Below are 22,162 nucleotides of genomic sequence, written 5' to 3'. Positions count from 1 at the left end.
TATCGATGCACGCTTCTCTCCTTTTCCAACACCCTAAGAGATACCAGAAAATGCTGATTTTCAAAAATTCGCATTTAACACCCTAAAAGATACCAAATCGCGAATTTTTACCCCTAAGAGATACGACGAGCATCCCCGGTACTTCTTTCCCGGAGTCGTCCCCCCCCCGGTTTTTTCACCTTAGTTACTCTATAGCACGCGTTTTTTCCTCGATGTAGCAAAAAAAAAAAAAAAAAAAAAACGAATTTAGTGATAGAATGCGTAAGCAACCTTGACAAAAAGGTCTATTCAGCTAAAACTATTAATTGTAATTTCTATTTATTGATTTATGTGTTGGCATAGTAAACTAGAATAAAGTTTTTGGCAGAACTTGCAAACGCCTCTAAAAATAGCCGTGACTCACCTCCGCGCCGACCCGACATGACACAGGAAGCCCACAAGAAAGTCATACATAAATCAAAGGAAAAAAAACATTAAAATCAATATGTATTTTCACAGCTTTGGAATTAATTGATTTTGAATTGACTGATGTTTGCAATTTCTTTTCAAATAAGGAGAATAATATATTTACTTGAAAGATTTGTCGTAGTGCTATTATGAATAATTTCACAGCTTGGGCTTCCTGTGAGTTCCAGGCGGCAAATATTGATTGCCGAAGATGGCGGAGCCTCTCCAACCAGATTGAAACGACCTCAATATTTCTACCGTATTCGTCTCAACAACGACAAAAATGGAGACCAAATTAATACGAAAAGAAACATTAATAGTTTTTCTATAGAGTGGCCCAATTATGTCGACTTTAGAGCTTTATACAAAGGTTTGTAGTGGTTTAAAGTTGGTGGTTTAACGATGAATGCTGTTGTCAAGAAGCTTCAAGTACCTTACTTCTCTGCGTGTTTTTTGGTTATTTTTTAGGGAGCTAGGGTTTGGATACCTCATCCTGACATAGTATGGATCGGAGGAGTCCTTATCAAAGACATAGAGGACAAAATATTAGAAATACTGCTTGAGGATGGACGGGTAAGATTGAAAGAGTTTCAAATTTCAAGTTTCAAGCTTTGGGCATGTAATTTGAGAATGTCCTTCTCGTCGAAAGTTTCCACTGATAATATTCTTAAAATCGCTCTTGTTTCTCTTTCAGGAAATTGTTATTGATACTAGAAAAAGTAAACTACCTCCATTAAGAAACCCAGAGATTCTTGTAGCTGAGAATGACCTTACCACTCTAAGCTACTTGAACGAGCCAGCAGGTACAAAAACTAAACTTGAAAAAATATTTTTTAAACTTGTAACGCGTTTGATTCAATGATAATATTTACACTAAAAAGTGGAAAATTTTTATTCTTAACAATTATATCCAAGCACCTCAATCTAAGTTTAATTCTTTGATCTCCCTTGACGTGATTTGTCGAGAATTATTGGGCATTGTATTCTAATTTTTTACAAACTACAACAAAATCAGGCATAAACAAACGCAAGAATTACAAAATTATTTAAAGAATTTAACTAAAAATGATTTTTATTTACAGTTTTGTACAATCTTTCTGTGAGGTTTATGCAGTCCAACTTGATATATACTTATTGCGGTGAGTTTACTTTGTATTTTATTAGTTTATGAAAGTCGTGATTCCCTTTTAAATATATCCCAAAGTTAGTTTAAAATTCCAATATGCATTTTAACACCAGATCCATACTAACTCATTCAAGCTTAAAGTTATTACCGAATTATATTTATGTCACTTGTTTAACACCAGATCTACAGTATAACGTGAATAAATATAAACATAAAAATATATTTAGAAAATACAATATAAGCTTGAATCTATTCCAGAAAAAAATCTAAATCTTGCTCTACTATGAATAGTCAATAATAATTATGAATATTGTATATTTTGAATGTGCATAAAATTGTACCTGTAGATTCACATATAAAATGTGTACAGTATATGTGTACAGTCTTGTTCTTATTACTCTTATTCTAAAAAAAATTGAGAAATATTTTATTGAAAATAAGTATTATCTTTACAATATGAAATAAAATAATAATACAATAGAAATATTAATTAAGATTGCATTGGACAACAACAAACAAACAACCAAAACAAAAACACAGATATAAAGCTCAACATAGATTATGCTAATATTTTTTGACGATCTTTTAACACAATATATCCAAGACGTGCTTAAACCTGAACTGTGCTATTTTTACATGTATACTCTATTATTTTTAGTTTGCATTAATTTTTAAGCCCTGTGTGGCATTATTTCGCCTAGAAACTAATTGCCTTCAAGCTAATATTCTCACTTAACTTGTTATCATAAACTTATTTATTTAACATTTAAGTGTCTTCATTCAATACAGAATAAACTGCATTAATAATCTAGGATCAAATATATATCCTTATATATTGTACCTATGAAATAAAGGTAATATTCTTAAGGCATCCTAGATGTTATGGGTAAACAAAGCTCCTAACACCTAGGATATTGATAACCCTTTTATTTATGACTTAATGCATTGATGTTTTTAATAAAAGTTTAATTTTGTTGGCTGGAATGTCTGTCTTGTTATGCCAACAGTTTGTTTATTTTGTTTCTTTTATGGAATGCTTTCTTGCTCACAATGTTTCATCTACTACACTCAGCTCACTGAACTATATTATTACATGCACAAATAATATTAGTAAGCTTTAAGTTCATTCAGTATATATCTTGCCAATCTCTCATTATATGTTATATGTTAGTGTATCTATAAGAATATTAAACCAAATACTTTAACATGTTGCATACAAATAGTTTACAATATACCTCGTCACAATCATTCATGAATGCATGCTGTTAATTACTGTAAATTCATTTCAAAATACAGTCAATGTCATTAACGTTGTCCACTGAAAAAAGACATTTACACATTTACACATTTACACATTTACACATTTACACATTTACACATTTACACATTTACACATTTACACATTTAGACTAAAGTGAGCCTAAACTTTAAATGTAAAATTCAACTCGTGAATTGAAAATCCAGAATGCCCCGACCATTTAGTGAGGATTTAAGATGGAGAATTGTACTTCAGCATTTGTTTTATGCCAGAACGTTCAAGGAAACACGTGATATTTCTTTTAGTCAAAATGTGTAAATGTGTAAATGTGTAAATGTCTAAATGTGTAAATGTCTTTTTTCGGTGGACGACGTTAATGACATTGACTGTTTGTAGCCAAATTCACCTCTTGTCATAAGTCCTTTTACTTCAAAAATTTCAATAATTTTGACTTAATTCATCCCTTCTGAGTAATTGTAGCCATGAAGTATTTTATGTGATGTAATCACCTATTAAGTCCATCGTTTAATGTTTGGGTTTTGTAATGTAAAATAAAGAGCATTGTGCCTCTAAAGTTTAAATTCATGCAATTTTTATGCTATGTTCCATTACTTGGAAAATATAATTCAGGATCCAATTCTTAGACTGAAACAATGTCTGGGCTACTGATCTAAGTCAAGGCACAGCTAACTCACAGATAGAACCCTGAAACACCCTCTGGGCTGATCTAAGTCAGGGCATGGCTAACTCACATATTGAACCCTGAAACAACCTCTGGGCTGATCTAAGTCAGGGCATGGCTAACTCACATATTGAACCCTGAAACAACCTCTGGGCTGATCTAAGTCAGGACACAGGTAACTCATATATCAAGCCTTGAAACAACTTCCAAGCTGATCAACATTTTGCTTTCTTTTGTCCTAGGAATTGTATTAGTTGCTATTAATCCATATACAGAATTACCTCTCTATGGACCAGATATTATTGCCGCATACCGAGGGCAGACCATGGGTGATATGGACCCCCATATCTTTGCTGTCGCAGAGGATGCATTTTGTTGCATGTCCAGGTAAGAAAAGCTAGCAATGGCAGATACAGGAAGAGAGTGACTATTACAAAGGTTTTACCTGGAATTTGAGGAGGGGGGGCTTAATGAGGATAATACTGAGAAATTTGAGTAAAAGGGGGTTGACTAGTCACACCCATTAGTACCCCTGTATCCGCCCCTGGCTAGACATACACAAACTAATGTTAATTAGGCTGAAAGTGGTAGAAAAAAATAGATAGTTGTATTAATATTAAAAAGCCCTCAAATTTTATCAAACAACTAAAATGATCTAAGTTAGGGTTAAGCTTCGCGAATTTGCAATGTTCCCTGTGATTGGTTAGGTTTAGGGGTGAAGTTGTTTTCTATTGTTCTACACATGTGTGCCCTCCAATAGCATCACATCTTGCAAATTCGTGAAGGATGATCCCTAAGTTATGGAGTGTTGAGTCTCATGAGAGAGACAAAATGTAGAAACTGGAGACTGAAATACCCTTGAATTATTAAGGGAAAGACCTAACAAACTCCTCTTGCATGTTATACAATGTCCAGGGATCAAATCCAAGGCCCCACCACACCACCCTTGATCTCTTTGACATTAGTTCATACTAAGTAACCTTTATTGCTTGTTTGTGTCATTTTGTTGGGTCATTCCCTCAATTATTATATTTTGTGTAGAGAAGAGAAAAATCAATCCATCATTGTAAGTGGTGAGAGTGGTGCCGGGAAGACAGTCAGTGCAAAGTATGCCATGCGTTACTTTGCCGCAGTGGGCGGAGCAGCAGCAGAAACTCAAATTGAAAAGAAAGTACTTGCATCCAATCCTATCATGGAGGTTTGTTGAATGTTGTTCAGTTATTATTTAGTTAACTCATTACATGCACTATGATTGGTTGAGAACTGTGGGGTATTTGAATAGAGCACAGTGCTAACACCATTCAATGTGCACTGTGCACCCAGCTTTGCAAAAAAGTGCAAAAAAAAAAAAAAAAAGAATGAAAACGACAATGAGTTTTTGTTCTTTCTTTGTTACAAAGCAAATAAAATATCCTTTTATGTGCTCCATTCAGTAATACAGCACATAGGAAGTGCCAGAACCACTCAATAAGTTTGCGAATTCACCAGTTTCACATTCTATGCTCATTTTTTGAATACTGCAGACTAATTTGCACAGGCTTAGCCTCATTTATAAGTCAGCTATTCACAGATTCCATTAAAAGTTCTTGGGATTTCAAAACATTGATATTGTTCAAGCTGCACATTCTTTACGTTACAGTGGACTTTTGAAAATGACTGGTTCTTAAGCAAGGCTAAGCCTGCGCAGAGTCTCTAGTTATAGTCTATTTTTCTATTTTTTCTGTGCTCTTGTTGTTGTTTTTACATGTCAGATGGTGATGTCAGCTTAGTTATAGTTTATTTAAAGACAAGGATATTCCTTTCTGTGCCCTTATTGTTTTACATGTCAGACGATGATGACAGCTTGTTCTTGAGTAGATGTTCTACTTTGATGTGAACAACAGTCCCTCTGAGTCTGACCTATTGACCTTTCCTCTATCTACTAATAATACCTAGACACACATGAGGCATCATGCTTCTCTTAATTAACATTTCTTTTGTTGTGCACAAATTCTCATATGTTTTATAACTGCACACATAAGAGACAAATGCATGAAAATGAGGCTAATAGGTCACATATTTACTTACTACTTCACAGGCAATTGGAAATGCCAAGACCATAAGAAACAATAACAGCAGTCGGTTTGGCAAATACCTGGAAATATCCTTCGACAAGCACCATCACATAATGGGTGCGCACATGAGGACATACCTGCTGGAGAAATCCCGCGTCGTATTCCAAGCACCAGAAGAAAGGAATTATCATATATTTTACCAGTTATGTGCCATGTCAGATTTACCAGAAATGAAGGATTTAAGACTAGGTATTGTATGCCTATGGTATTGTAATCATACATGTACAGCTGTGACCTCTCTCTGTTCTGTGTAGCTTTAAATACCCGTAAAAAGGAGCACTGATAGTTAGAGGGGGTAGAGGGCACACCTTCGACCACATTAAACATGAGCCCTTGGCTCGGGAGAATTGGGCAACTACTCCCAGTGTTATCGAAGTAAAATAAATTACCTTTACCTTTACCTTTTCTGTAGCGGTCCTGCAGAGGGATTCTCCAATTACTAAAAGATATATGCCTAAGTCCAAAATGGCACACGGCCGGGTGAAACGAGGCATCCAGTTCCAAATTTACAGTATTGTCTTATAATTTGATGCCACAAAATTGTTGTGTTCCTGAATGTAAGAAGGACGGAAAGACAGAACAAGTGAACAAGTGTATACTTTGCATTGCCAGCTTATTATTTAGCTTTGTATTTAGCCCTGGATGCATCTGTTTGATGTAACTCACTCGGCTTTGTGCCATTTTGGACTTACATGCTAAGGTGTATTGTAATCATACACGTACAGCTCTAGGTCCAGTAGAGGGATTCTTCAATCACTGAAAGATGTATATAATAGTGGACTTGCAATTGCCTCTTACCTCTAAGGTTAAATTGGGTCCTATTCCTAGACTTGCATCATGTAGGGTAGATTTTGTTGTGTCTCTGTTCTCTGACTTAGATTAGCCCAGAGGTTGTTTCAAGGTTCAATCTGTGAGTAAGCCATGCCCTGACTTCAATCCAGCCAGAGATTGTTTCAGGGTTTGATCTGTGAGTTAGCTATGCCCTGACTTAGATCAACCCAGAGGTTGTTTCAGGGTTCAATCTGTGAGTAAGCCATGCCCTATCTTAGATCAGCCCAGAGGTTGTTTCAGGGTTCAATCTGTGAGTAATTCATGCCCTATCTTAGATCAGCCCAGAGGTTGTTTCAGGGTTCAATCTGTGAGTAAGCCATGCCCTATCTTAGATCAGCCCAGAGGTTGTTTCAGGGTTCAATCTGTGAGTAAGCCATGCCCTATCTTAGATCAGCCCAGAGGTTGTTTCAGGGTTCAATCTGTGAGTTAGCCATGCCCTGACTTAGATCAGCCCAGAGGTTGTTTCAGGGTTCAATCTGTGAGTTAGCCATGCCCTGACTTAGATCAACCCATAGGTTGTTTCAGGGTTCAATCTGTGAGTTAGCCATGCCCTATCTTAGATCAGCCCAGAGGTTGTTTCAGGGTTCAATCTGTGAGTAAGCCATGCCCTATCTTAGATCAGCCCAGAGGTTGTTTCAGGGTTCAATCTGTGAGTTAGCCATGCCCTATCTTAGATCAGCCCAGAGGTTGTTTCAGGGTTCAATCTGTGAGTTAGCCATGCCCTGACTTAGATCAGCCCAGAGGTTGTTTCAGGGTTCAATCTGTGAGTTAGCCGTGCCCTGACTTAGATCAGCCCAGAGGTTGTTTCAGGGTTCAATCTGTGAGTTAGCCGTGCCCTGACTTAGATCAGCCCAGAGGTTGTTTCAGGATTCTATCTGTGAGTTAGCCATGCCCTGACTTAGATCAGCCCAGAGGTTGTTTCAGGGTTCAATCTGTGAGTTAGCCATGCCCTATCTTAGATCAGCCCAGAGGTTGTTTCAGGGTTCAATCTGTGAGTTAGCCGTGCCCTGACTTAGATCAGCCCAGAGGTTGTTTCAGGGTTCAATCTGTGAGTTAGCCGTGCCCTGACTTAGATCAGCCCAGAGGTTGTTTCAGGATTCTATCTGTGAGTTAGCCATGCCCTGACTTAGATCAGCCCAGAGGTTGTTTAAGGATTCTATCTGTGAGTTAGCCATGCCCTGACTTAGATCAGCCCAGAGGTTGTTTCAGGGTTTGATCTGTGAGTTAGTCATGCCATGACTTAGATCAGCCTAGAGGTTGTTTCAGGGTTCAGTCTGTGAGTTAGCCATGCCCTGACTTAGATCAGCCTAGAGGTTGTTTCAGGGTTCAGTCTGTGAGTTAGCCATGCCCTGACTTAGATCAGCCCAGAGGTTGTTTCAGGGTTCAGTCTGTGAGTTAGCCATGCCCTGACTTAGATCAGCCTAGAGGTTGTTTCAGGGTTCAGTCTGTGAGTTAGTCATGCCATGACTTAGATCAGCCCAGAGGTTGTTACAGGGTTTGATCTGTGAGTTAGTCATGCCATGACTTAGATCAGCCCAGAGGTTGTTTCAGGGTTTGATCTGTGAGTTAGTCATGCCCTGACTTAGATCAGCCCAGGGGTTGTTTCAGGGTTCAGTCTGTGAGTTAGCCATGCCCTAACTTAGATCAGCCTAGAGGTTGTTTCAGGGTTCAGTCTGTGAGTTAGTCATGCCATGACTTAGATCAGCCCAGAGGTTGTTACAGGGTTTGATCTGTGAGTTAGTCATGCCATGACTTAGATCAGCCCAGAGGTTGTTTCAGGGTTTGATCTGTGAGTTAGTCATGCCCTGACTTAGATCAGCCCAGGGGTTGTTACAGGGTTTGATCTGTGAGTTAGTCATGCCATGACTTAGATCAGCCCAGAGGTTGTTTCAGTCAGTTTGATTACCATTAACCTATTACTTGTTAATTAATATTAATCTAGGAGATCCAGATGATTTTAACTACCTCAACCAAGGTGACTGTCCAACGATAGACAACGTTGATGATGCTGAATGCTTCTACGAGACAAGGGAAGCTATGGATCTAGTTGGAATCCATCAAGATGACCAACAAATGCTATTTAGGATACTGGCAGCTCTACTGCATTTAGGAAATGTAGGGATCTTAGATTATGGAGAAGATGAATGCACAGTAGAGGTATTGAATAATGGCATATTATTATTTAATAATATTAGATAAATAATGATGATGATGATGATGATGATGGTAGGGGTGGTGATGATGGTGATGGTAATGATGTTGATGATGATGGTAGGGGTGGTGATGAAGCTGATGATGATGATGATAATGCTGGTGATGATGATGATGCATGACAATGATGATGAAATATGATGATGATGATAATAATTTTATTCTATTTGTAGACTGAAGACTTTCATCTTGCCATGACGGCAATACTCCTTGGAATAGACCAGAATCAATTAAGGAAATGGTTATGTAATAGGAAGATTGTGACTGTTGGAGAAGTGCTGATCAAACCTCTGAGTCTAATAGAGGTATGCAATATACTAGTGTGGTAGTAATACTTAAGTAGTGAAAATGGCAAGGGTGATGGTAGTCTCCCCCCCCTGCCGCTTTCAGTGTTGTCACACAACACTTTCTCCCCTGAGTAGCGGCCACTACTCAGGGGAGAAAGCGTTGCGTGATGACACTGAAAGCAGCTGTGAGGGAGACTATATAGGGTGATGGGGATGCATGATAATTTATGATGATACATGTATGTAATGAAGATCATTATAATGGTGATAGTGATGATGATGATACATAAAGAAGATCATGATTGGGGTGATGGTGATGGATGAAATGATGATACACTATGATGATGTTGGTCAGGTGATGATACATGATAATGATGATGATAATGGATGATGCATGATGATGGTGATGATAATGGATGGCAACATTGATGATGGTGATCATATCAAAATGGGTGACAATGTTACAAGATGATGATGGATGAAAATGGATGATAATGATGATACATTATGATGATGGTGATGTTGGTGATGATGATGATGCATGATGATGAAGATGATAATGGATGACAACATTGATGATGATGATCATGTCAATGGTGGGTATGATGGCAATGTTACAAGATGATGGATGATAATGATGATGATGATGATGATGCATGATAATTGTGATAATGAAACATGGTGGTGCTGCTTGTTTAAGTTATAATGGTGTTAACGATAACAACGAAGAGTTAAATCTTATTTCTTGCCTAATTTATCAGGCTAATTACGGCAGAGAAGCCATCAGTAAGCACATCTACTCACAGCTATTCAAATGGGTTGTCATGACGATCAACAAGACACTTGCCAGCTCGGTCAAGGGTCATTCATTTATTGGGGTTTTAGACATTTATGGGTAAGTAATGAGACTAACCCAGGGGAAATGAGACTGTAATCAGTGCTCTATTGCTTTGTATTAATCAGCTATATTTTATTCTAAATTTGTCATTCTGATGATGAAATGAGTGTCCTTGCACTAAGTAATAACAGCTGTTTTCATGTCTTGTAGGTTTGAAACCTTTGAAACTAACAGTTTTGAACAGTTTTGTATCAATTATGCTAATGAGAAACTACAACAACAGTTTACGCAGGTAAGGGAACATGGTGCATTGTGGTCTAGCTTGGGTACGAAAGAAGAACTTTTACTGAGATAGTGAACATGGTTTGGGATAAAGGGAGACATTGTAACACGATGAATAAGGTCTATTGTTAATGATGTGTTGTTGATAATATTATGTTGTAGCATGTATTCAAGCTAGAGCAAGATGAGTACGTCAGAGAAGAGATAGAGTGGTCTTTCATTAATTTCTATGACAATCAACCCTGTATCGACATGATTGAAGCCAAGCTGGGTATTCTTGATTTACTGGATGAAGAATGTAAGGTAGGTTTTAGACATTTTTTTTCATCCATCCTTCTTTCATTCATTCCTTCCTTCCTTCCTTCCATCCATCCTTCCTTCCATCCATCCTTCCTTCCATCCATCCTTCCTTCCATCCATCCATCCTTCCTTCCATCCATCCTTCCATCCATCCTTCCTTCCATCCATCCTTCCTTCCATCCATCCTTCCTTCCTTCCTTCCATCCTCCCTCCCTTCCTTCCATCCATCCATCCTTCCTTCCATCCATCCTTCCTTCCATCCATCCTTCCTTCCTTCCATCCTCCTTCCCTTCCTTCCATCCATCCTTCCTTCCTTCCATCCATCCTTCCTTCCTTCCATCCATCCTTCCTTCCTTCAATCCTCCTTCCCTTCCTTCCATCCATCCATCCTTCCTTCCATCCATCCTTCCTTCCTTCCATCCTCCTTCCCTTCCTTCCATCCATCCTTCCTTCCATCCTTCCTTCCTTCCTTCCTTCCATCCATTCATCCTTCCTTCCATCCATCCTTCCTTCCTTCCGTCCATCCTTCCTTCCATCCATCCATCCTTCCTTCCTTCCATCCTCCTTTCCTTCCTCCCTCCCTCCCTCCCTCCTTCCTCCCTTCTTTCCTTAATTCCTTCCTTCTTTCCATCCATCCTTCCTTCCTTCCTTCCATCCTCCTTTCCTTCCTCCCTCCTTTCCTTCCTCCCTCCCTCTCTCTCTCCCTCCCTCCCTCCCTCCCTCCCTCTCTCCTCCCTTCTTTCCTTAATTCCTTCCTTCCTTCCTTCCTTCCTTTCTTTCTTATCATCTATAATTAAACCTTTCCTCTTTTTCGCTTTCCTTTCTCATCTTTTCCTTTCGTTTTCTTTTTTCCTTTATGGATCACAGATTTCTAACTTTTTTCTTCACTCGTACTAAATATTATTCACATTACTCTTTATTCAGATGCCAAAAGGATCAGACGAGAAGTGGGCACAGAAGCTCTACAAACAGCACCTAAAAACAAGCAAACATTTCTCAAAACCACGGATGTCGAACATGGGATTCATCGTACATCACTTTGCAGACATGGTTGAGTATGATACGAATGGCTTTGTGGAGAAAAACAGGGACACCATCAATGATGAACACTTGTCATTGCTCAAAGCAAGCGAGGTGAGTTTAGCAAATCTCATTAGGACAGATCAGAATGAAAGATGATCAGTCCAGTTGTTTCAGGGTATCAACTACACATGTCAATAGTGCCCTTCACAGTTCCCTGTGTCATCTTGAAAGGTAGCCGTGCCTTTGCATCGAAGTGAGATGAACGGTGAGCTTGCAATGATAGAGACCTTTTTAAAACACCTCGGACAATTATTCACACGTCTCTATCATTGCAAGCTTACCGTTCGTCTCGCTTGGATGCAAAGGCACAGCTACATTTCAAGATGGCACAGGGGACTGTGAAGGGGGACTGTTGTGTGTAGAATATTCATGTGTTCCAGTGAAAGTCCGTGGAATTTCAAAGTGTTTTTATTGTTGAAGAGAAAGAAAAGAAATTACAGAGTTTGTATGGAAGAAAATTGGAATTTCCGGGGGGTAGGGGGTGTCTTAAAAAAATTCCTCCGTAAGGGGGTATGGGTAATTTTTGGAACTACACATTATACTTAAAGATGATTTTACTGCACAGTTTTGCAATTTCTCACACATATTTCATTGCACCGAAAAACGTTTTAACATTCTGTAATTCATTCTGTAATTGTTATTCTTATTTTCCTTTACCTTCTTCTCCCCTTTTCTTCTTCTTTTTCTTCATTCTTTATTCTTTTAATGAATCTAAATTATAGACTTTTTCATCGCATCCTCAAAAAATAATGTTTTCGCAAAATTTTATACATGTATATTCAAGTTGAATCCATGTTATTAATATACTCAAATGTTACTGGTAACGAAAGAAACGATACTCAAGGGAATGAAGTGATTTGAAAATGGATAAACTATAACCCCAATGAAAACCACTAAAAACTTCTACTGATGAATTGACGATTATTACCAATAATTATTATTAACATCAAATAAATTATTAATATATTAATGACTATGTGACGAAGTAACGCTACTGATACTATCGACAATTATTAATTAATTAATTATTTATAAGTTATCAATAAACGGATAAATTATATTACGGATTATGTAGTATGATTTGGTGGAAGAAGTTGCGTTGGATAATAGTGATCAATTATTTATAGTTATAAATGGATTATTAATATGCTAATAAACGATCGTATTATGGTTTTGGTAGAATTATTTGGTGGCAGAAAAATATTGCGTAGTTGGATAACATTTATCAACTCATCAGGAATTGATAGTTATTATTAAATCATCAATAAACTGAAGATTGTATGGTTTTTAATTTGTGGATACTCGAAGCGTAGAAACGAGTTATTGTAGTATGATTTGGTGGATGACGTTGCACAGTTGGATAACATTTATCAGCTCATCAGGAATTAATAGTTATCAATAAATCATCAATAAACTGACGATCGTATGGTTTTTGTAGTATGATTTGGTGGCAGAAGTTGCGCAATTGGATAACGTAAGTAAAGCTTAAACATCATTAAAAATCATTTAAAAATACCATTAACGCATGGTATAAATGCCATTATAAATCCTATGAGAACGGCTTAAATCCGATTTTCAACATTTTTGGGACTCCAACGTTTGATATTATCTAAAACAGTAAGCAAGCCTTTTAAATGAAACCGTAAATGAAACCTGAAAGAAAGTTAAATGTTACGGACTGGGAGGCCAAAGGATTCTGGGAAGGAAGAAGGTACTAGGTCAGGGGCTGTTGGGACTAATCAGATATCGAGGGGGAGGATAGATAATGATGGCTATATATCCATCTCCGTCAGGGTGGAGATGGTAGGTGACCTGTTTGTTGATCACGAGGCACAATCGATGCCCAGGACCAGAAATCCTCGGGGTGGGGGGGGGGGGGGGGGGGGACATAGTCTTATACTAACAGATACATCTGCGCATCTTCCACAGATGGAGATGGTTGGTGATCTGTTTATCGATCACGAGGCGCAGTCGATGCAAAGGAAGCGAGCTCTGTCACGTCCGGGAAAGCATGTCTCCAAGTCAAAACGAACGGTGTCGCAGGAGGTGAGGGGATGAGAGAAGAAATGGGAGAGAGAGGGAAAGAGAAGAAGGAAGGAAAATGGAAATGAGGGAAGGAAGGAATGAGAGATGGAGGATGGATGGATGGATGGATGAAAGGGAGGGAGGGGAGGAGGGAGGGAGGGAAGGAGGGAGGGAAGGAGGGAGGGAAGGAGGAGGGAGGAATGTTGAAGCACTTAAAACTTTCAAGTCAAGAACCACCCTATGCATGGTAGCAAGAAAGAAAGAACGATGGTTGGATTGGTGGGGAATGATAAATGGATGGGTTGAAGGGCAACGAGAGGAAGCAAGGAAAAAAGAGAGGGATGAAAGAAGGAAGAAAGAAACAAGCAAATGAACCTTACATAAGAACACCAGCATCGTCAGTTCTTCACTCATATCATCCCTTACATTTCACTATAGTTCACTAGTTCACTGGGCAAGCTCATGGACACGTTGAACAGCACTACTCCCCACTACATCAGGTGCATCAAACCTAATGATTACAAGAAAGCCTTTCAATATAGTCCCAAGCGTACTATACAACAGCTTCGAGCGTGTGGTGTCTTGGAAACCGTTCGGATCAGTGCGGCAGGATATCCTTCTCGGTGGACGTACTCGGAATTCTTCGCGCGGTACAAGATGCTGTTGGAATTTAAGAAAATTAATCGAAAGAAACCAAGGGAGACTATCAGGATAATCTTGGAACACTTTATCAAGGTGATAAAAATAATGGTAATGTGATAGTATTGATGATGGTAATGATAGTAATGATGATGGTGGTGATGATGATGGTGATGATGATGATAATAGTGGTGATGATGATGGTGATGATGCTGGTGGTGATGATGATGGTGATGATGGTGGTGATGATGGTGATGATGGTGATGATGATGGTGATGATGATGTGATGATGATGATGGTGATGATGATGGTGATGGTGGTGATGATGATGATGGTGATGGTGGTGGTGATAATGATGATGATGATGGTGGTGTAAATGACGATGATGTTTATGATTGTTATGGTGATGATGGTGGTAATGATAATGATGGTGGCGATGGTGATGGTGATGGTAATGACGATGATGTTGATGATGATTATGGTAATGCTGGTGGTAGTGGTGATGATGATGATGAATAATGATGAACGATGATGATAATGGATGACAGTGGTGATGATGATAACGACGTTGTTGATGATGATGATGATATTTGTATCATAGAACACAGGAATGCACGCCAACTTATTCTCTTTTACACTGAATTAAACAAAGTTTCCTCAGCAAGTTTGAGATATTCTAAACTTTTAATTCCTATTAAAGGATCCTGACAAGTTTCAACTTGGAAAAACCAAGATCTTTTTTCGAGCTGGACAAGTAAGTTGATACGTTGATATTTTTGGATTGTTAAATCTTTTGTAAATAGAATGCATACTTGAAAATGCAGGCGCGTGATGTATGCAGTTAGAGTAGTTTTCGTATGACTGTGAAAAGCTCAGTGCCGTAAGCGTGACGTGCCGTGACCGTGTTACTTTCTAGAATTTTAATTGGCTGATTTTTTTCACGCGCAATATGATTGGTCTAAAAGTGCCATGATCTTGGTGTGACCGTGTCCGCGCCTTGTTTATGCCGTGTTCCAGGTATTTGATTGGATGGAGAGTAAATGCTCGTGCAATATGATTTGTCTGGCGTATTCATTGCTGAGTCACGACCGTGTTCGTGCTGTGAACTTTTCACAGTCATACGAAAACTGCTCTATAAGCTTGGGGAACACGAGAGTAGTTATCTACCTATCCCCAAGTTCTTTATAACTGCACACTACACAGCACACACGTTTCTTATTTCTTTTATAAACTACAAATTCTATTATTTTGGATTGGAATGAAAGTGCGCGTGCGTGCTGTGTGCTCGTATAAAGCACGCGCTCCCAACCAACCAGAACGCAGTATACGTCCTTTTATAGATTGTATTATCGTTCATAGGTGGCATACTTGGAGAAACTGCGTTCAGATAAATTGTACATGAGTTGCGTGATGATCCAGAAGAATTTCCGCTGTTGGCGAGAGAAACGTCATTACGCTAGAATGAAAAAAGCTGCTATCATCATACAGGCCTGGGTACGAGGAGATCAAGCAAGGAGGTAAGCGCCTGCAATCTAGATGGCCAGTGCTCTTGGTAGGGTTAGGCAGTAGGGCTTAGTAGAGTGCAAACAATATAGAGTGCACGCACTAAACCCGTGAAACAAATACTAACTTTTAGTACTAAATGGTGATAAATAAACAATAGAAAACAAAGGATTCTGTATGAAATAGTACTAATTAGTACTAATTAATGTTCACGGATTTAGTGCGTGCACTCTAACCGTGAAACTTTAGTAATAGTAAATAGTACAATTTCATGCAAATTCCATTGTTTTCTATTGTTTAATTAGCACTATTTTGTACTATTTAGTAATAAGTGTTTCACGGATTAATTGTTTGCACTCTACTAGTTCACATGGACTAAAGGACCTATAGAGCGTTCACGTGACGTCACAGCGGCCATTATGGGGTACTATCCTCCGGGAATTGAACCCTATTTTTATGCAAATACTGTGCAGAAAGTTTCTATTGTTTATGGCTGTCTTCTCACGTGAGTGAAAAAGCTCAATGGATTATTAAACAATAGAACGAGGTAGTAACACAATATATTCGTTCTGTTGTTAGACACTCGAAGGTCCTTTTGGTCCATGCGAACGAGTGCTAACCACATAGAGGGGAAGGGAACACGGGGTCTGGACTGTTACCGCCAAGAAAGAAGTCATACTCAATCCCGGACGTGAAATGGCAGAACAACAGATTGGGTCTATTGATCATATTACAGTGAAGTTAAAATAGACCCCTTGCATTGAATTCCTAGAAGAATTGTTCTGGGGGACAAAACAATAGGGCTAATCTTTGCTTATGCAAAAATAAATCCATTGTTTTGTCCCCCAGAACAATTCCTCGAGGGACTCAGTGCAAGGGGTCTTTAAAAGAATGTACAATATAAACTTTTTTTTATTACAGACGAGCCCGCGATCTTCGTCGCAACAAATCAGCGGTCACCATCCAGCGATATTGGCGAGGTTACCGCTGCCGCAATGCCTACGAGTACTTCCGGCATTGCGCAATCACGATCCAGGCCTACACGCGCGGTATGTTCGCGAGGAGGCTGAGGCGACAGTTGTTATACGACTCCAAAGCTGGCGTCATTCAACGCTGCTGGCGTGGTTACAAAGGAAGGCAGAAGTATAGAAACTACTTCAAGAAGATTATTTTCTTGCAGTCTTGTGTGAGGCGTATGAACGCGCGAAAAGAACTCAAAAAGTTAAAGGTAAGCACTTGTCTGTATTGCTGGGTACCTGGGGTTTTGTGTTCTTGCTTTTGAAATGGGTTAATGCCATTATCACTATCATCTTACATGTATCATCGTTTTTACCATCATGCATTATCGCTGTCATGTAGCATCATCATCATCATCACCATGTATCATCGTGTATCATCATCATGTATCATCATCATCATGTATCATCAACATCAACATCATGTAACATCATCATGTATCATCATCACCATCATCATCATGTATCATCATGTATCATCATCATCATGTATCATCAACATCGTCATCATATAACATCACAATCATCATCATCATCATCATTATCATCATCATCGTCATCGTGTATCATCATCATGTATCATCATCATCATCATCATGTATCATCAACATCACCATTATGTAACATCACCATCATCATCATTATCATCATCATCGTCATCGTGTATCATCAACATCACCATTATGTAACATCATCATCATCATTATCATCATCATCGTCATCGTGTATCATCATCATTCTCATGTATCCTCATCACCATCATCATGTATAATCATTGACCATCATTATCATCTCCATGTATTATCATCATAACTATTGTCGTCTTGTATCAACCTCATCACCATTATCATTATGTATCATCATCGACTAACATCACTACATCATCATCATCCTCATCGCTATCATGTAACATCACCATCGTCAATGTATCTAGGGAATGGCATAGTGGCTGATAGTGCTATTGGTATTATTGCCTTCCTTTAACCGTTTCTATTATCTATTCTCTACCCCTTTATACCTCCCTTTCTTCCTTCCTTCCTTCCTTCCTTCCTTCCACTCCCTATCTCTCCCCTATTTCAAACCTTTGTTTATTACAGATCGAGGCCCGTTCAGTCGAACACTACAAGACCCTCACCAAAGGAATGGAAATGAAAGTCATCTCACTACAACAAAGACTGGATGAAGAGGTAAGCGATTCATATACATGGGCTTCCTGTGGTAAGCCTAGAACACAGGAAGCCCAGTCGTTCAAAATTTCTATTATAGAAAAAAATCAGGTTTTCATATCTAGCACTAAATAGCGGAAATTTTTTCGAGTTCCATCTAAACACAGTTTATATTTCCCAAACAAATATACTTTTCTTTGCAATTTCTACATGATTTCCTCCAAGAATAGTCCGTTGTGTTTGTTTGGACAGAATTTGCATTAACGTCATAATATTTGCATAAGAAGAGGCTACAACGTTATGAAAGAAAAGCAATATTTTTTGATTGTTTGAAAATGAAATTTCGCTTTTAAATCATAAAAAAAACCAGTATTTTTTCAAAAATTATATATTTGATCCCCCTTGAACCTAGGTTTTCTTGGAATTAAATTAATTGGTTTGTGTTTGGCTGCTTGTGCATACTTAAGTGACGCGTAGAACAAGTGCAACCAAGCGAATAAAGCGTCTTGAAATTCAAGAAACAATCAGATAAGATTTAAGTGAGCAACATTTTAATGGAATAGTTTTTACATAAGTTTAGTGCAAAATTTTCGGAGAAATATTGCAATAGTTGTGTTATTATTTAGAGAACAAAATTTCATAAAATTTGTCAAAATCATTTCAAATCCTTCAAGCGTATCCATTCATTTTACAATGCCTTACGTGAGAAGTGTTTAGGAAGCTTTAACTGTAGTAGGATCTGATGTAGATGTCATATTTAGTGATTTAGATGTGGTGTTTAGCGGTGGAGTCGTTGGGCAAGGTATTTCACATTCTGCTGTTTCACTATCGGCTCCTTCACAAGCTTTCCCTCCGTGTTGAGGAACAGGATTATTACAGGTTCTTGTTCGTACGTGTTTTCCTTTACCACAGTTCTTATCTCCAGTTATTTCACATTTACTAAATGCTCCCCAGCTTGAGTAACCGCCATTGACAGGACAAGGTTGAACATTACAATCCATCTTCTCGATAGAACTTCCTTCGCAAGCTTTCCCTCCGTATTGTGGACTCGGGTTTGCACATTTTCGAGTCCTTACTTTTACTCCTCCGCCGCACGCCTTATCGCATTCTCCATAACTACTCCACTCTGTATAACCTCCATCAATAGGGCAGTGATCTACGATGTAACATTTGCCTGTCATATACGAAGGTCCTTCACAATCTTTGCCAATGACTCCCGGTCTTGGAGCAGTGCATGTTCGAGATCTGCCACGTAATCCTTCTCCACAGGTTTTGGAACACACAGACCAGCTAGTCCATTGAGTGTATCCCCCAGGAGTAGTTTCAGAATATATAAAATACCCTAATGCTGAAAATATTAAGACTATTATAACATAAAGGAGGCTAAATCTACCTCGACAGCAGCCTGTCGACATGTTGATTTAACTGGTCTCACTTGTCTACTGTCAGACACGTGACATGGAGTAGCAAGTCATAGCATTGTCATGGATACGGCGTGTATTCGATTCATTGTTTTTAAAGTTGAAGGATGCTTCAAGGCCCGGTTGTACGAAGGATGGATAGCCCTACTCGCGACGGATAAATCTTATTCAGTGGATAAATTTATTGGATAACAGTATTGACTCATCCACTGGATAAGATTTATCTTTCAGATAGCGCTATCTACTATTTTTGTACATCCGGGCCCAGATTTACAGGATTGATCCGATTCTGGTGTTAGACTTGGCATGGTTTTTTGTGCTTTAGGGGCAGAAGTCATTAGACTGTAGCTCTTGACGTTTAGTTAAAACACTCTTGGTTGTAGAAGATGGGGCGCGTCTCGCCGGGACCTCGAGTCCGTTCGTATGTCCATCATTATGTTTGTTAGCTTATATATTTTTTGTTTTGTTTTGTTTTTCGTTTTTGTTCTCCTTCGTAAGTCAAGCGGGATAAAACCTCTAAATAATATAAACAATAAAGAGATTGATAGGAAAGAGTTAAGAAATAGAAAGGATGAGAAAGTAGGAAAAGAAAGAAATGAGGATACCAAATTCGAATTCGGTCATGAAGCGAGGGCCCAACAGGTTTATTAGCCACTGGCTGTGAGCCATTCCGAGGGAAGGGAAAAACTGGAAAAACTGGTTCGAGTTGACATTGCGTTGCATTGTGGGGCTATTTTAGGGGACTCAATAGACGCCATCTTGGAAATATGTTTCCTAAACCAGCCCCACAATGCAACGCAATACCAACTCGACCCAGTTTTCCACTCGATCTCAGAATTTCTGTCAATCATTTTTGTAGACTGAGGGTCTTTGGACTAATGCATGTCAATGGTGTAATATTTGCATATTAAGGATGGAATGCATGATGCGCCCTGCAGTGAAAGGTATTTTCCATACACCTATGACAGCGTTACGTAAACAAAAAATAAACTTTAGTATATTCGTTATCCTCACGTGAGTAAATAATCCTGAGTTGTTTACAATACAAAAGTCAGATTCGATATGTTAAAGATTTTTTTTTTTTCATCTTAAAGATAATTATACAAAAGATGTAGTGACTGAACAAAGCAGTGAAAACTAACCAAGCGAAACTGAACACGCGATATATAACCAAAGAATACGTTTTCAAACTATTCAAAAGTTTAAATTTTAGATTTTTGTACAATTTTTTTGAAGACAAATTGATCTTTTATTCCATATGATCTTTTGAACACATTTGGGTAAGTTTGTGAAAGGAAAAATATATTTTTTAAACGTTTTGAAATACCTCAGTCTGATTTAGTATTGATAGAGTTTTCACTCGTAAACAATTATAACGATGCTTTAGCTTTGGTAGTAGACTAGCCATGGTAGGATAGTTTGTAGATGTTTCTAGTGGAGGAAACTTTTAACCGACAAATATAACTGTGGTTGTGATAAATATAGGAAATTTAGAGAATGGATTTTTTTCCTAAAATTTGTCAAAGTCGGTTCAACTCCTACAAGCATATCTATTCCTTTAAGAATCAGTTTACATGCGTGACATATTTACAAAGTTAGGAAGCTTTAACTGTAGTAGGAGCTGATTTAGATGTGGTATTTAGTGATTTAGACGTGGTACTTAGTGGTGGAGTCGTTGGGCAAGGTATTTCACATTCTGCTGTTTCACTATCGGCTCCTTCACAAGCTTTCCCTCCGTGTTGAGGAACAGGATTATTACAGGTTCTTCTTCGTACGTGTTTTCCTTTACCACAGTTCTTATTTCCAGTTATTTCACATTTACTAAATGCTCCCCAGCTTGAGTAACCGCCATTGACAGGACAAGGTTGAACATTACAATCCATCTTTTCGATAGAACTTCCTTCACAAGATTTCCTTCCGTATTGTGGACTCGGGTTTGCACATTTTCGAGTCCTTACTTTTACTCCCCCGCCGCACGCCTTATCACATGCTCCATAACTACTCCACTCTGTATAACCTCCATCAATAGGGCAGTGTTCGAGAAAATAACATTTGCCTGTCATATACGAAGGTCCTTCACAATCTTTGCCAATGATTCCCGGTCTTGGAGCAGTGCATGTTCGAGATCTGCCACGTAATCCTTCTCCACAAGTTTTGGAACACACAGACCAGCTAGTCCATGGAGTATATCCCCCATGAATAGCATTTTTAGAATATATGATATATCCAAATGTTGAAAATACTAGTACCAAAAATAAGGAAAAAGGTGACTTGTGGCATTGTCTTGGCATCCTTACCCAGTGTAGTGATTCCCGAATGGTCGGGTTTCAATCAACTGTTTGAAGTCTTTGCATCTTATTATCCGCTTTAAGTATTTTTCAAACACTGACCACTATGTGCTGTCAGCCAGAATGAATTCCTGGGTTTCAATCAGCTGTTAAGGTGGAACCAAACTAATTCAGAGCGAATTTGGGCAATTTTATTCTCGCTCGCATCGCAAAACATATGCGTCAATTTAACTGTATTTTTCATATGATGTGCTTGGATTATCCTAGATTCTAACAGTGTATTTTATTTTAAGATTTTTTAAATGTTTAGCCTATTACGGCCGAAAATCAAACAGTGCTATTTTTAGGGGTTTTTTTTCCCTCATCCCCAGGTACGATTTTTCTGAAAATTTCAGAATCTTATCATCTAGTACTATTGCAGCCTGTGTATAAATTTGGATGGAAAGTCTTGGGCAGAAAAAAAGTTATGACGCCGCTTGAAAATTCGATCCAAAATTTGAAGCATATGAAACATCGCGCTTTAGAAACATTACCATTGAATGGATTGCCTTGAAGTTTTCACATACCTATTTCCAAGTATTGCGGATGAGCATTACGAAAAATCAGCATCAAATCTTAAAAACTCATTGAATAAATGTTTTTTTT

At 38.4% G+C, this 22,162-nt stretch overlaps 2 protein-coding genes across 3 annotated transcripts in view; one reads left to right on the top strand and one right to left on the bottom strand.

The window, feature by feature from the left end:
- Positions 1–653: 653 nt before the first annotated feature.
- LOC116302353 (unconventional myosin-Va) overlaps positions 654–22,162 on the top strand; it is a 37,790-nt gene continuing 16,281 nt past the window's right edge. The window contains exons 1-20 of one of the 2 annotated variants that reach the window (XM_031711630.2): positions 654–817; positions 916–1,020; positions 1,142–1,250; positions 1,530–1,586; positions 3,756–3,900; positions 4,555–4,711; positions 5,591–5,816; positions 8,401–8,615; positions 8,843–8,974; positions 9,718–9,851; positions 10,005–10,086; positions 10,239–10,379; positions 11,301–11,510; positions 12,898–12,933; positions 13,389–13,505; positions 13,923–14,219; positions 14,824–14,877; positions 15,483–15,640; positions 16,548–16,854; positions 17,740–17,829. In XM_031711630.2, coding sequence (XP_031567490.2) covers positions 791–817; positions 916–1,020; positions 1,142–1,250; positions 1,530–1,586; positions 3,756–3,900; positions 4,555–4,711; positions 5,591–5,816; positions 8,401–8,615; positions 8,843–8,974; positions 9,718–9,851; positions 10,005–10,086; positions 10,239–10,379; positions 11,301–11,510; positions 12,898–12,933; positions 13,389–13,505; positions 13,923–14,219; positions 14,824–14,877; positions 15,483–15,640; positions 16,548–16,854; positions 17,740–17,829 — 2,799 coding nt within the window. In that variant the 5' untranslated portion in view covers positions 654–790. The remainder of the gene's footprint in view (positions 818–915; positions 1,021–1,141; positions 1,251–1,529; positions 1,587–3,755; positions 3,901–4,554; positions 4,712–5,590; positions 5,817–8,400; positions 8,616–8,842; positions 8,975–9,717; positions 9,852–10,004; positions 10,087–10,238; positions 10,380–11,300; positions 11,511–12,897; positions 12,934–13,388; positions 13,506–13,922; positions 14,220–14,823; positions 14,878–15,482; positions 15,641–16,547; positions 16,855–17,739; positions 17,830–22,162) is intronic. The other variant, XM_031711631.2, reaches the window with a different exon arrangement.
- On the bottom strand, positions 18,343–21,563 carry LOC116302354 (coadhesin). The gene is made up of 2 exons (XM_031711633.2): positions 20,828–21,563; positions 18,343–19,229 (listed from the first exon to the last, which is right to left on the bottom strand). Exons 1-2 carry the CDS (start codon positions 21,518–21,520, stop codon positions 18,522–18,524), a joined length of 1,401 nt encoding a protein of 466 aa, XP_031567493.2. The 5' UTR covers positions 21,521–21,563; the 3' UTR covers positions 18,343–18,521.

This window comes from Actinia tenebrosa, unplaced genomic scaffold (assembly GCF_029948245.1).
Source record: "Actinia tenebrosa isolate PJP-AT-01 unplaced genomic scaffold, QUT_ActTen_1.0 PGA_scaffold0__85_contigs__length_37466705, whole genome shotgun sequence".
NCBI lineage: Eukaryota > Metazoa > Cnidaria > Anthozoa > Actiniaria > Actiniidae > Actinia > Actinia tenebrosa.
The sequence above is the reverse complement of the archived record's forward strand: the minus strand, read 5'-3'. Positions and strand labels throughout refer to the sequence as shown.

Coding starts and splice junctions, on each gene's coding strand:
- LOC116302354 (XM_031711633.2), bottom strand. CDS start 21,520: ATGCCAAGACAATGCCACAAGTCACCTTTTTCCTTATTTTTGGTACTA. Junction 19,230..20,827: donor CTACTACAGTTAAAGCTTCC/TAACTTTGTAAA, acceptor GAGACCAGTTAA/ATCAACATGTCGACAGGCTG.